The 14,403-nt window shown below is 39.6% G+C and overlaps 2 protein-coding genes across 3 annotated transcripts; both read left to right on the forward strand.

The window, feature by feature from the left end:
* The first annotated feature begins 145 nt into the window (after nt 1-145).
* On the forward strand, nt 146-4,795 carry LOC135633355 (uncharacterized). Its single transcript, XM_065142730.1, has 6 exons — nt 146-675; nt 2,116-2,152; nt 2,220-2,456; nt 2,540-2,587; nt 3,913-4,355; nt 4,512-4,795. The coding sequence occupies exons 1-6, from the start codon at nt 377-379 to the stop codon at nt 4,603-4,605; spliced, it is 1,158 nt and encodes a 385-aa protein (XP_064998802.1). The 5' UTR covers nt 146-376; the 3' UTR covers nt 4,606-4,795.
* A 1,429-nt stretch (nt 4,796-6,224) lies between these two features.
* On the forward strand, nt 6,225-14,063 carry LOC103980000 (heat shock protein 90-5, chloroplastic). Of its 2 annotated transcripts, XM_065142743.1 has the most exons (20): nt 6,225-6,596; nt 7,436-7,509; nt 9,949-10,074; nt 10,155-10,248; nt 10,357-10,440; nt 10,539-10,682; nt 10,761-10,877; nt 11,073-11,120; nt 11,192-11,272; nt 11,393-11,497; nt 11,583-11,723; nt 11,840-11,932; nt 12,048-12,125; nt 12,207-12,461; nt 12,526-12,628; nt 12,729-12,903; nt 13,021-13,126; nt 13,338-13,427; nt 13,512-13,730; nt 13,827-14,063. In XM_065142743.1, exons 1-19 carry the CDS (start codon nt 6,324-6,326, stop codon nt 13,719-13,721), a joined length of 2,397 nt encoding a protein of 798 aa, XP_064998815.1. In that variant the 5' UTR covers nt 6,225-6,323; the 3' UTR covers nt 13,722-13,730; nt 13,827-14,063. The 2 variants fall into 2 exon arrangements, with proteins under 2 accessions (XP_064998815.1, XP_009394558.2); XM_009396283.3 differs by having other exon boundaries at nt 6,226-6,596; nt 13,512-14,063.
* Nucleotides 14,064-14,403: the final 340 nt, after the last annotated feature.

Here is a 14,403-nt window from a genome sequence, read left to right on the forward strand (position 1 = left end):
TCACGTGCTTATTGCCATTTCCCTCCCTCCCTTTTCTTATAATTATAATTATTTTCTTTTTTTTTTAAAATCCATCGCTCTCTCTTTCCCCCTATATTTTTATCCATTTCAAAAATAGCAATAAATGTTTCTATTTCTTCGTCCCCCTTCGCCGTTCACATCCGTTCGCTTCCTCGAATCGAGCTCGCTCGAATCAGGAGACCACACCGAGCCCTTTCTTTCCCTCGAATCCAATCCTCCGATCCCCGCCCCCTTCCCGGAGTGCGATCAAAATCGATCCTCTTGGCCCCTCTCGCGGCGAATCCGACGATTCGAGAGGCGTTAGAGAGGCGAGAAGCGTAGAGGTACGGCCTTGGCCGGTGTTCTGGGGTGGGAGATGGGCGGGGTGACGTCGACGATGGCGGCGAAGTTCGCATTCTTTCCGCCGAGCCCGCCGTCGTACGGGGTGACGGCGGCGACGGAGGGGCGGCTGGAGATGACGGACGTGCCGCCACGGGAGAATGTGGAGGCCTGGCGGCTGCCAACGAGGCGGGGGACGGAGATCGTCGCCATGTACGTGAAGAACCCCGCGGCGAGCCTCACCTTGCTCTACTCCCACGGCAACGCTGCGGACCTCGGGCAGATGTATGAGCTCTTCTGGCAACTCAGCAAGCACCTTTGCGTCAACCTGATGGGGTGAGGGCTTCGTTTCTCCCTTATTCCTCGATTACCTTCCATAAAAGGTGCTCTTTGTTCATGTAGTAGTGGAGTTGAACATACAAAGTTAGGCAAACTCTTCCTTTCTTTGCTTTTCCCAGAACTTTTCGTTGGAAGATGAATTTGATCTAAATTTTTGTGCCTTGGTAGTTGCCACGACGCTTTGTCAATGCATTCACTCTTATGATGGTTGAATTTTCACTCAGATGGCTCTTTGAAGAGAACATCTTTCGTGTGCATTTTAACTAGAATTATGCAATTAGATCTGATTGTTGTTTTTTCTGTAGTACAGACTAAAGCAATTATTTACTTATTGGGTTGAACAGATGGCTTTAGCTTGTTAAACAGACTAAAGCAATTATTTTTCGTGTTTGTTCTCATGTTTCAGTGGGGGTGTCCTTTAAGAGGCTGTATATAGTGATATAGTGTTACAATAGTTTTATTGTCTTATCGAATGATTCATGAGGTTACATAGATCTGAAAGATTAATGGCAATAATGATTTTTTGGATTCATCCACAGCACAGCAGGATTTTCCAACATCCTTTTCAAGCCTAATAAATGCATGTTGTTCCCCCACCAATGAAGAGACAGCCAAAGCACCTATTGAATGGTCTTTCAAATAACCAAATGGCACTGATTTGGGGACCAAGCAAGTCCCCAATGTGTCTTTAAAGATGATAAGATTATACATAAAGAAAAAAGCATGCATGTTATATAGTGAAAAACCACACAGGTTTTAAATATCTTGAACTAGGACAAATGATTCTTGTTGTTATTGATTGACATGCCAATTTTTACCTAAATTTTAGGGAATTGGGACTTGCCAGGTTAGTTGCCTTTTGAATCCGGGTATCATAAGTGCTACCGGTTCTTTCTTTTCAGTTAGTCCATCATGTTATCTAAGGTTATGAATTAGTTGAGTTTTAGAGTGCATGCTGATAATGTTAATAGTTTTTGTAACATATTGCTTGTTCCATTAATTGTTGGAATGCAAAGCAGATGAATAGTTAGGTTGTGACATTAGTGCGCATGTAATAGGCCTGTATTTATGTTACAGTACAGAATGACTTATCTAGTTGAGTAGGTATCCTGTGTTTTAACTGGTAGTGCATATATTAAAATATGCTACAATAAAGGAAAGTAGTAACATAAATGCTTTACTTGAATGGTTATTGGCAAAAAAAACAGTATAGCAAATGCTTTCTAGGATATCTTCCCTTTTTTCTTTTAAAAAATTGTAATATATTGAGATACTGAGATTCCATGCAACCAGAGTTGGGTGTTTTTTTGCCTCCTGAATTGATCTTGAGTATTTACTCTTAATCTGATATGTTTGCCCTTCTGGGTTTCCCTGTGGTTAGTTTGGTGTTTCTGATATATGAATATGTCATTGAATATCCAAGTCATTTTTCTTCAGGTATGATTATTCTGGATATGGCCAGTCTTCTGGAAAGGTAGGACAATTATACATGATTTTCTTGGCTCACTGTTTAAATAGTCTCACTGTTTCTCTGCTTGCAGCCGAGCGAGCAAAATACTTATGCAGATATAGAAGCTGCTTATAAGTGTCTTGAAGTAGCTTATGGTACCCATGCAGAAGACATTATCCTTTATGGACAATCAGTTGGTAGTGGGCCTACTTTGGAACTAGCTGCTCGTTTACCTAATCTGAGAGCAGCTGTTCTCCACAGTCCCATTTTGTCTGGTCTCCGTGTCATGTATCCTGTAAAACATACATACTGGTTTGACATATATAAGGTTCCTACTTTTCTTCTCATCAAAAGTTTCAGTCTAATTTTTCCTCACAGTTGTATCTAACAGAACTTGTTGACTCTCTGCAGAATATTGACAAAATTCCTTTGGTCCAATGTCCAGTGTTGGTAATACATGTAAGTATATTGCTATAGTGTTTATGATTTTTCATGGCAGGCTCTAAAATTCTTCATATAGAAGACTGTGAAGACTGTTGTATTGATCTTTTTTTTTCTGAACTAAAGTAATCAGCATTTAGTAATGCTCTCGTATATCAAATGTTCATTGTTCCAAAAGGAAGTTATGCAGGCTAGAATGAATATCAAGACAAGAATTTTGTTATAAAATTGAACAAGGATATGGTATCATCCTCAATCAACTTGGCATTGATCTTCTTTTTCTTGGTTATGTCATGTTTAAATTCATTCGATCATTTTGATAAATGTTACTAAATTCTAGTTTGTCAAAGCTGAGTTATTTGATTTGCATTTTGATAACCAGCAGGCATAACAAGCAGTTCACTTACCATCAGGCCACAAAAGTTGACATTTAAAGTCGCATCCATGTTAAACACTTGTATTATATTATAGTCATAGGACAGATGAACAAGGAATCATTGAACTTGGTATAGCATACCTGGTTTTGAGATTACAGATTCTTTGGCAAGTAAATTATAAAACTTTATGAAACTTTTTCTTAACAATTTCATGCTCACTAAGCAACTCTTTGTTTATTGAAATGCCTTATCTCTACGATGACAAAATTTGTATAAGCTCCTAATAGTAGGCATGATTATGTAGATAGCCCTCTATTTGAAAATCCCTAAATCTGGAATTCTGGATACAGTCATGTTTGTTGACCTGGTTAAGCCACATTATCTTTTATTGTGGGATTTTGCATCCCAATTAAAAAAAATGGCACTATGTTACAAGGTTCTCAATTTCGGTTTGTACCGGTTTACCGAGCTTTGCTCGGTATACAACATATCAAGGCATACTGATGGTACATCCAAAAAGAGCTGAAAAACCTCCAAAAATACCTGGAGGTAATAGTCCAAATATTACCGAGGCATACCAATCGATACATCTCAGTAACGGTCCAAATTTGGGGCGTACCGATCAGTACACCTTGATAACAGTCAAAATCCTAGGCGTACCAATTGGTATGCCTCGGTATCGGTCAGATTTCGACCATTATTGCCCGGTACAGACCCTGTATCATCCGATACAGGATCAAAACACTGGTACCACCTAGTAGAGGCCGGTTTGCATCTCGGTATCCTCTCGGACCGGTACATACTGTCTGTATCAGACAGTAAACTTCGAAATTGAGAACCCTACTATGTTATACACCCCACCTTCACATTTTCTTGTGCAGGCATACTTGAATTCCCTATGATTTTTCTCCTATGATCGTCCTCCTGGTTTGCATACAATATTAAAACCCTCATTGGTGTTTGCAGGGAATGGTTGATGATGTTGTGGATTGGTCCCATGGAAAGCAGCTGTGGGAGCTGTCCAAAGTGAAGTATGAGCCTCTATGGGTCAAGGCAGGCAATCACTGTAATTTGGAATTGTTTCCAGAGTACATAAGGCATCTTAAGAAGTTTATATCAGCCATAGAGAAGGCACCCCCACCTAGAACTGCATCTACTGAAAGCTCAGTTCCACAAGATCCTCCTAGTATGAGCTCTGATCATTTGGACCACCAAAGAAGCATGGATAAGATGGAAAACCTAAGATCAAGTACTGATCATAAGGAGAAGGGTGGGAATAGTACGGACAGGAGAGAGAAGCCAAGATTAAGCACAGACAAGAAAGAAAAATCAAGAAAGAGCTTTGATATCTCAGACAGAGCGAGAAATAGTATGGACCAGCAAGAGAAACCACGAAAGAGCTTTGAACGGTCTGATAAAACTCAAAGACATGCCAACTTTTTTTAAAATTCATATACATAGTTTGTTACTGTATTATACATGTTTATGACAACTAAATCTGTGAATTTTCATAGTTTTGGTTACAGAATATTCCTTCTTCTGACCAGTTATTGAAATGGTTGCAGACTTGGAGGGATGATAAAATCGGTCAGCTTGTGCAATATTGACTGTTTCAAAGGCCCTGCCTCTCAGTCCGAGGAGTGCAAAGGTCAGTGCTAGCATTGGGTTGCTTGAGTAAGGATATAGTGATTGTTTTAATTGTATGGAGTGTTCTGGTGTTGGAACCATATCTCTGTGTTTAGTTGAGAGGAGGTAATTCTTCAGTTGTTTTTGCCACTTTGTCTCTCATAAAGGCAAATTTCTTGTGCAGTCCAGTGGAATTAAAATATAAGCGATGGTTTTCAAAGCAGTGTTTTGCATCCTTTATGTTCTGTGTTTTTATGTCAAATTGCTTGTAGTCTTGTACTCACAAGTTTGTTTCCAACTCTAGCTGTAAAAGGAGATCATCCATCTTTATCTGAATAAACATCTATTGGTCTGATAATGCTTCCAGAAATGATGCAACCATCTAATGAAGAGGTTACAATTCAATTTGCTCCTGCAATATTTGGTGGATCAAACTTTGATGTAATCCATGACCAGAAGCTCCTCCCAGTCACTTTTTTTTACCCTCTTCTATGATTTGCTAACATACTTGACTTCACTTAGTTCCATGATAATCCAGAAAGCATGCAAAATGTGATGATCACTTCAATAGTACACATAAATCAGTTATTTCCATTGCTGAACCAAGATAATTCTTCTGTAGATTAAATAACAAGGTATTCATCATCATAGCAGTCTTTCTGTGTACTATTTTGGTTGTTTCCTCCACAAACTGAGCTCAACCTGCTCTCCAAACACACTCAATCCTTTTATTCTATTCTTCATTTCACTAGTGAATTCTGAGCCATGCTGATGCTTGTATTACATGCAAAACATCTACTGATTTCTACTCTCACAAGCTCTACAGTGTTAGCAGAAAATAAAAGGCAAAAGAAAAATCTCATAGCAAATTTCTTAAGGTATTTTTGTAATCAGTATCCAAATTATTGCACTGCAAAAATCTTCTGCTTGTGTGGTTCATATGAAAGTGGTGAGTAGTGTTGTGGCAGCATCTATGCCACATGATGAGTGATTTTATGCAAAGAAAGAACTGTAATCTAACATCATGCACTACCACAGTAAGGAAATCAAACTCCCTATTCTAGGATGACCAGTTGTCCAAAGATAAGTTTGATCCCAAAATTTAACATTTATGGCTTTTTTTCTTCCTCAAATTCAATTTTTTTAGTTACATCAGCTTTGTCTACCACATTATTTTAGTATTTGAGATAAGGTTTTAATTAATTATAGCTAGCATTGTAGTTATAAGTCTACATATTGGACTACTTAATTGAGTTCATGCACATCTACTACTTAAGAAATATCATCTATATTTTTGGAGAGATATATATCTCCAATAATGATATGTGTATGTGAATATATTGAATCACCCATCATCTCCCTCATAAAAAATAATTAAAATTATCCTTAAAAATGAGAAAAAATTAATTTTTATAAAAATAATATTTCTACTTATATAGCTAAGACTAATATATTTTATTTTAAAAAAATAAAATTTAATTTTAAAGGACATTTATGATATCTAATGTCAAAAATGTTTATATAATTATTTTAGATCATCCATCATCTGTTACATTAAATAAAGTGATATATTTAAGAAATCATTTTTTGGTGCTACCCTAATCCTTGTTCTAGAAGCCTCTATAAGTTTCCATGTTTCCTCACCCAAAACCCTCACTTCCTATCCAAAAGCCTCTCACAACTATCCTCAGCCCAAAGCAGCACGAAAGGAGAAAAAGATCTCATTTTTATCGTTGTTCTCTGGCGGATCCATGGCGCCCGTTCTAACCCAGAGCTTGGGCACTTCCTCTACTGCCTTCCTTCGTCCGCCTTCGACGCCTCTGAGATCCAGTTCCGCCCGAGCGCTGGGGTTCCGGCCCTCGTTTCTGCCCCGACCTCTCCTTTCCAGGAGCAGTTTTCCTGCGGCGGGCCTTAGATGCAAGGTCCAGAGGAGGGAGCGCAGGATGGGCCCCCGGTGCGAGGCCGTCGTCGCCGAGAAGGAAGCCGACGAGGCTTCGGGGGAGAAGTTCGAGTACCAGGCTGAGGTGGATCTTCGTTTCTTTTGATTCTCCTTTCCTTCTGATCCACTTTTCATCTTTATCTTTAGTCATGCAAGTTGGGATTTTTCGGCCTGTAGAGCAGGAAAGCTTGAATCTTATCTGGTATGCTTGACACAAGAAAGATTTCTTCTACCAGAGTATAGTTCTTCTGATGGGTTCTCTGATGACAGTTTTTGTGCACATCTTGTGTTGCTAGAATGTCTTTTTTCCAGTTTTTACGCTTTTCTCTTTTTCGATGAACAATTCTTTTTTTCGTTTTGGGGCTTTACTACAGGAAGCGTTTTAGTACTACTGTTTGATTAAGTGGGTAGACATCCCTGCTTGAATGCGACTTGCTTTTATATCGAGTACTTGGCTTTTCTATGTCGTCTTTGATTCAGAAAGCGTGGTTTCTACCTTGCTTTGCATTCTAAGTTATGTGAAGAGATGTGCATTTTCTGAGTCCCGATTTATTAAAATTTTTAGGGTGACCTGCTGAACCTATGCATGGTCTGTTATTATACATGTTTGGCTGGTTGGGTGTACGAGCATTTAATATAGTGACGTTATTGACATTCAATCCGGCTGTAAAATCTCATGCTTGATATAAATTCAAGAATTTGATATGAACATATCATTTAAAGATTATTTCCTCATTATAACTTTTTAATTTGCTATCACCATTGTCTTATGCTATGTTCTGTTGCCATTTGATGTTGATATCCTATATAAAGGCATACTAAAAGATTTGCTTGCCAAAATCAGTTGTTATCCACAGACGTGTACTTTCTAGTTTTATGTGCTCATTAATGTTTAACTTATTCATACACCCTGATTAACTGCAGGTCAGCCGCCTATTGGACTTGATTGTTCATAGTCTGTATAGCCACAAGGAAGTGTTTCTTAGGGAGCTCGTAAGGTTAGTCTACTGATTTCTGCCAGTTCTCCTTTTGTGGTTTCGTCTGTCCAACATGTAGATGTGATGCATTTATACTTAATTTTGCTTAAATCTTCCTTGTTAATCATGCATTTGGTTTTTATCACTAATTTTAATTCTACCATTTGGTGCAAATACATAATGGGATACCTATGGAAGTATATAACATTACAAGACCAAAAGCACTAGTGTTGATCATCTTGTAATTTTTTTAAAAAGTTATTTCTCAAGAGTGATGGATATGATTGGCACTAGTCATGTGTAATATGGGAATCATCCGAGGCATTAATTTTTGGTGTTGATATGCTTGTATATCTTTTTCGGTGGGTTGATACCAGACCAAATTTAGAACTAAAACAAATTGCCTTTTCATAGTGGTTTAAGAGGGGGTTCAAGTGTGACTTGTGTCAGATAGTACATCCTTTGGCTGCATACAGAAGATGATTATTTTTCACCCTTAATTTTTTTTTAAATTTTATCTGTGAGCCAATGATTTTAATAGATGCTCGGGCGCTCGCCTAAGCGCTCGGGCGAGGCGAGGCCCGAGCGCCTTGCTTCATTTCCAGGCGGCACGCTTCAAAGAGGCGCTGCCCGGGCGCTCGCCTAGGCGCTCGGGCGAGGCGAGGCCCAGGCGCTGGGCGCTTCGGGCGAGCGCCTGGGTTAAACTAGGCGATCGAACCAGCATTTTAGGTCTGGTTCGGTCTCCGGTGCTTTAGTTGGTTCAATCGAACCAACTAAAGCACCGATATCAGTGTGACTTCCCCAACCCTAACCTTGCTCGCCATTCATGCTACTGTCGCCGTTGCTACTGTCACCGCTCGCCGCTGCTGTTGCCGCTCCCACTCCCGCTGCCACTGCTCGCTGCTACCATTGCCACTGTCTCCGCTCGTCGCTTCCACTCCAGTTCTCGCTGCTCGCTGCTGCCGGTGCCACTATCGCCGCTTGCCGCTCCCGTTGTCGCTGCTCGTTGCTGCCGCTGCTACTGCCACTGTTGTCGCTCACAACTGCTGCTCCCGCTCTTCTCAGTCAACACCCTCGGTCTTCTGACTCTTCCCTTACACTCTTCTCGTCTTTCGATAGTATACTGTTAATAGTATACAGTATACAGTATACTGTTAACAGTATTAGTGCATATTGTTAACTATATACTAGTAATAGTATTTGTATTTATTAGATTAATTTAATAGTATATTTTTATTTTAAAATTTAAATAATTATATTTATTAATTATATTATATATTTTTATATTTTAGTGTCTCACTCGGGCGAGCGCTTGAGCGAGCGCTTAGTGCCTCGGGCGTTTTTGGACCTTGGCGCCTTTTGGCACCTAGCGCTTTTTAAATCACTGCTGTGAACCATGATTGAATAATGGCATTTGATACTGACTACTGTAACATCAATGGTAGAGTATTCACATATTTTGAAAAACATTCTACTCAGTGATTTAAAAAGCGCTAGGTGCCAAGGTCTAAAAACGCCGAGGCACTAGGCGATTTAAAATTTTAAATAAAAATATGCTATTATACTAGATTTGGAGTGTAAGGAGGCAGTGGGAGTGTAAGGAGGCAAAGGTAGCGGGAGCAGGAGTGTAAGGAGGCAGCAGCAGCGGGAGTGTAAGGAGGCAATAGCAGTGGCAGCAGGGGTGTAAGGAGGCAGCGGCAGCGGCGAGCAGCGGGAACAGGAGCAGGAGCGGCGAGCAGCGGGAGGCGCGAGCGGCGACAGTGGTAGCGTTTGCGAGCATTGACAGCGGCGAGTAGCGGGATCGGGAGCGGCAACGGCAACGAGGGTTAGGGTTGGGTTGTCACTGATATCGGTTTTAGTTGGTTCAATTGAACCAACTAACTACCGGAGACCGAACCAGACCTAAAATCCTGGTTCGGTCGCTTGGTTTAACCCAGGCGCTCACCTGAAGCGCCCAGCGCCTGGGCTCGGGCGAGTGCCCAGGCGACGCCTCTTTGAAGCGCGTCGCCTGGAAGTTTAGTGAGGCGCTCGGGCCTCGTCTCGCCTCGCCTGAGCGCCTAGGCGAGCATCCAAGCGCCATTTTAAATCGCTGATTCTACTTATCCACTCTCTGTATCTCTTTAGAGAAATAGCTGAATTAGTTTTCTTTTGAGGGTACAATTCCTTTTTTGGTGTGCAACTTGTAATCATGAGGTCTTTTCATCCATAATTCCTGTCATTTTATAGAAAAACGAAGCTGAATTTATTTCCTTTTGGGTGACCATGATGAAACTTTATATTTGTGCTCTAACTGCTACCCAGCACCACCAGATATATTTATACATCTGAAGTTTGGCTTATTGTGGGGATACAATTGCCTTATATGCCTTTCTTCTTTCCTTCTTTGTGGAATTTGGAGTCATGAGGTTCTTTATAACACATTTCCATGGTATGATTTTAATTAGTATATTGTGTCCGCAGCAATGCAAGTGATGCTCTGGACAAGTTGAGATTTTTGAGTGTGACGGATTCCTCGCTACTTGGTGATGCTGGTGACCTGGAGATACGGATCAAGCCTGATCCAGACAATGGAACTATTACTATAACGTACTTCGCCTTTTCTTTTACCCTTTTTCGCCTTATATTCAGATAGAGCAGTATGTAATTTTAGTTGTTTGAACTTGCAGAGATACTGGTATTGGAATGACCAAAGAAGAGCTGATTGATTGCCTTGGGACTATTGCTCAGAGTGGTACGTCAAAGTTCTTAAAGGCTCTCAAGGTATACACCCGCTTAATCATTTGTCAACCATCACACATTCATAAGTTGCATGTACGTAATGCTGAATCTTGTGCTTTTGTTGGGCTTCTGTTAATGAATGATATGTAGGAGAACAAAGATGTGGGAACAGATAATGGTTTGATTGGCCAGTTTGGTGTTGGATTCTACTCGGCTTTCCTTGTGGCTGAGCGAGTACTTTTTTCTTTTATGTTTAAACTTTGTGTTTATTTAATTGTTCCAAAGATGTTTGCGTTTTATGTTCTAAACAATTATTGCTGATTGATGAGCAGGTTGTGGTGTCAACTAAAAATCCAAAATCTGATAAACAGTACATATGGGAAGCAGAAGCAGATAGTAGTTCTTATGTGATAAGAGAAGAGACTGACCCTGAGAAGTTAATAAAACGTGGAACTCAGATTACCCTTTTTTTAAGAGTATATGCCAACCCTTATCTCTTCCAACCTGTCATCTTGGTGTGTTCAGTGGTCCTAAGCCTTTTGCTTGTTTTACAGGAGGATGATAAGTTTGAATTTGCGGATCCAACTCGTATCCAGGGATTGGTGAAGAATTACTCTCAGTTTGTCTCCTTCCCCATATATACATGGCAGGAGAAATCAAGGACAGTGGAGGTGAGGATGTAGTTATTTTCCAACTTCTTTCTGTTGGTTGATCATGCACACATTTACACCAGAGTCATTGCTATGTTATGTTCTGTATGTTCAAGGCCTTTTTAGCTTCAGTATGTGAAGAAAATTTTGCAGATTTATTGATGAAGCTCCTTTGTGTTTATACTCATCTGTTTGTTGTCTAATTGTGTTGGATAGGTTGAGGAAGAAGAGGAACCAAAGGAAGGAGAAGAAACAAAACCAGAGGTAGGGAGTCTGATGGCTCATTTAGTTGGTTTTGTACTTAATATCTAATGTAATCCTCTGTTTATTGGCAGGAGGAGAAGAAAAAAAAGAAGAAAACTGTAACCGAAAAGTATTGGGACTGGGAATTGGCAAACGAGACAAAACCTATATGGGTAACACAAGCATTCTTGCTTTATGAAGCTGCAACCTGTGGCTTAAGTGTCCTAGACTTTTTACACCTAATGTATTAATTAGTATTTTTCTAAACTAGTTTCATCCATGTCAATTCTCAGATGCGAAATCCAAAGGAGGTCGAGAAAGATGAATATAATGAGTTTTACAAGAAGACATTCAACGAATTCCTGGATCCTCTTGCTCATACCCACTTCACTACCGAGGTACTTGCTATCATCAGAGCTTTAAAAGATGAAAGAAAGATCAACATGGCATGGTCAAATTTGACATAGTTTTTAAATTGAACAGGGTGAGGTGGAATTCAGAAGTGTTCTCTACGTTCCTGGGATGGCACCTCTAAATAACGAGGATCTAATAAATCCCAAGACCAAGAATATACGCTTGTATGTTAAGCGGGTATTTATTTCAGATGATTTTGATGGTGAGCTGGTAAGTTTTGATTAAATTCTTACTCATGTTAACATGTTTGTAGTTATGTTGTATATTGAACAAGTTGTGCGGTTCATACGTGTCTCGATGTGCTGATTGTGACACCGAAATTGCAGTTCCCACGGTACCTGAGTTTTGTGAAGGGAGTGGTTGATTCAGATGACCTTCCTCTTAATGTTTCGCGCGAGATTCTTCAAGAAAGTCGAATTGTAAGTTTGATTGTGTTTAAGCACATTGGTGATAGTAGCTACTGAAGTACAAACAAACAACATTTTTCTTGCAATCTGGAATTATCTATTTACAAACTATTCTTGTTCATTACAGGTAAGAATTATGCGAAAAAGACTTGTTAGGAAGACATTTGACATGATTCAAGAGTTATCTGAGAGTGAAAACAAAGAGGTTTGCAGTCTGAGCGGACATTCTCTACTTTTGTAGTATAATCTTGTGTAGCATTTGATTAATCATATCAATTTGTTGCAGGATTATAAGAAGTTCTGGGAGAATTTTGGCAAGCTTCTGAAATTGGGTTGTATAGAGGACTCTGGAAATCACAAGCGACTGACACCTTTGCTGCGCTTTTACTCTTCCAAGAGTGAGGAAGATATGATAAGTTTGGATGAATATGTGGAAAATATGGGTGAGAACCAGAAGGCTATATATTACTTGGCAACAGACAGCCTCAAAAGTGCCAAAACTGCTCCATTTGTGGAGAAGCTTGTCCAAAAGGATATTGAAGTAAGTGTTTGGCTTCAAATTGTTTTAGTCAATAAAATGCTAAGTAATTATGTGTTACATGCAGGTACTGTATCTTGTAGAACCTATTGATGAAGTTGCTATACAGAATCTACAGACATACAAAGAAAAGAAGTTTATTGATATCAGCAAAGAAGACCTAGAATTAGGTCAGTTTTTTTTGGTGAAGTAGTTGTTCTTTTCTTGTATTACTGGCATTCGGATTAGTGACTTCATCTGTGAGTTGTTGATGGAAATTTCTTGGTATAGGTGATGAAGATGAGGTAAAGGAAAGGGAAGAAAAGCAAGAGTACAATCTTCTATGTGATTGGATGAAACAGCAGCTTGGTGATAAGGTAGCAAAAGTCCAAATATCCAAGAGGCTTAGCTCTTCACCATGTGTACTTGTTTCTGGGAAGTTTGGTTGGTCGGCAAACATGGAAAGGTAGTGTTGTTTTCTTAGTTGATATATTCGACACCTTATGTTGATTTAGTGGCCACCTTTCCCATCAGTTGCATCAAAATACCCTTGTCCAATGGAGGCAATGCTTGTCTTTTGTAGACTCATGAAGGCACAGACCCTTGGTGATACATCAAGCTTGGAGTTCATGAGAGGGAGAAGAATTTTAGAGATCAATCCAGAGCACCCCATCATTAAAGACTTGAATGTAAGACACATGATCTGCTACTAAATAATGTCATTGTTTGTTGTGAAGGACAACCTTTATTCTGTGGAAAAATTATTATAGATAATTTATAGGAAATATACTCTACATGCATGGTTTATAGATTTTTCTTGTGGACTGCCTTAATAATAGATATCTTGTAGAGACTTAATTCGTATATACACAGATTTCTTGAACTGTTGTTTTATTGCAGGCTGCATGCAAGAATGACCCGAGCAGCACAGAAGCAAAGAGAGCTGTTGATTTATTGTATGATACAGCTCTGATCTCTAGTGGTTATACTGTAAGTCATGTTGATCGCTTCTCTTTGTGTCAGAAAGTTGCTGCTTCTTTTTCTTGTTCCTAACACAGAGATATGATTCATCAGCCTGACAGCCCTGCTGAATTGGGAAACAAAATATATGAGATGATGGCCATTGCTCTTGGCGGAAGATGGGGAAGATCAGAATCAGATGAAGTGGCAGAAGGAGCCAACTCAGAGGCAACAAGCTCCGAAGCTGGCTTTTCAGAGACAACAGAAGGGGAGGTGGTTGAGCCTTCAGAGGTGAGGCCAGAGAATGATCCTTGGAAGGATTAAACATCTCAAGTAGGAATTATTTCTTCTATTTGATTCAATGAGGCAAGAGGTGATTATCGTGTAGGTTTGAGGACACTAATCACTTTGGTGAAATGAGTTGAACAGGTGATATAAATGAGAAAAGCAGCAGTCACTCGTTGTGCTGGGCATGTTCAATTTTCCTAGAACACAAGGCAATCAATTTGAAAGAGAGAATCTGATCTTATAAGTACTACTCTTTCAAGTTCCTCTGCTTCGTTGCACCATGTTGAAAGCTATCAAAACTAGTAACCGTGCATAACAAGTGTATGGAATAATCAAAAGTCTCATTTTTGGGAGATTCAAGGATTGGAATTGTGTTTATCTTAAATGCTTCTCAGGTGATTATATAGAATGATGTCTTCCTTGTGCCCATTGGATTTGCAGTTTTCAGACCTCAAAAGGGTAAGCAGTGCCATATCTACATAACAAGGCATCTTTTTCCAGCTGCAGAATGAAATCTTCAGTGTCTATGATAGTATTCCTCATAAAGCTGCATATTGAATTTATGGAGGTTGAAATCTTGCACAAACTTTCACTTCTTTGCCATTGTTAAGGTGATTAGCTGCTGTCTTATAACTAATGTTGTGGATTAACTAGGTTTTCAGAATTAGGGTTTATTTTATCTAGGATTGTCTGTGTTAAACTCTGTTGACTGGTTTAA

Source organism: Musa acuminata, chromosome BXJ1-3 (assembly GCF_036884655.1).
Source record: "Musa acuminata AAA Group cultivar baxijiao chromosome BXJ1-3, Cavendish_Baxijiao_AAA, whole genome shotgun sequence".
NCBI lineage: Eukaryota > Viridiplantae > Streptophyta > Magnoliopsida > Zingiberales > Musaceae > Musa > Musa acuminata.

Coding starts and splice junctions, on each gene's coding strand:
- LOC135633355 (XM_065142730.1), top strand. CDS start 377: ATGGGCGGGGTGACGTCGACGATGGCGGCGAAGTTCGCATTCTTTCCG. Junction 2,457..2,539: donor ACTGGTTTGACATATATAAG/GTTCCTACTTTT, acceptor GACTCTCTGCAG/AATATTGACAAAATTCCTTT. Junction 2,588..3,912: donor GTCCAGTGTTGGTAATACAT/GTAAGTATATTG, acceptor TGGTGTTTGCAG/GGAATGGTTGATGATGTTGT.
- LOC103980000 (XM_065142743.1), top strand. CDS start 6,324: ATGGCGCCCGTTCTAACCCAGAGCTTGGGCACTTCCTCTACTGCCTTC. Junction 6,597..7,435: donor AGTTCGAGTACCAGGCTGAG/GTGGATCTTCGT, acceptor GATTAACTGCAG/GTCAGCCGCCTATTGGACTT. Junction 7,510..9,948: donor TTTCTTAGGGAGCTCGTAAG/GTTAGTCTACTG, acceptor TTGTGTCCGCAG/CAATGCAAGTGATGCTCTGG.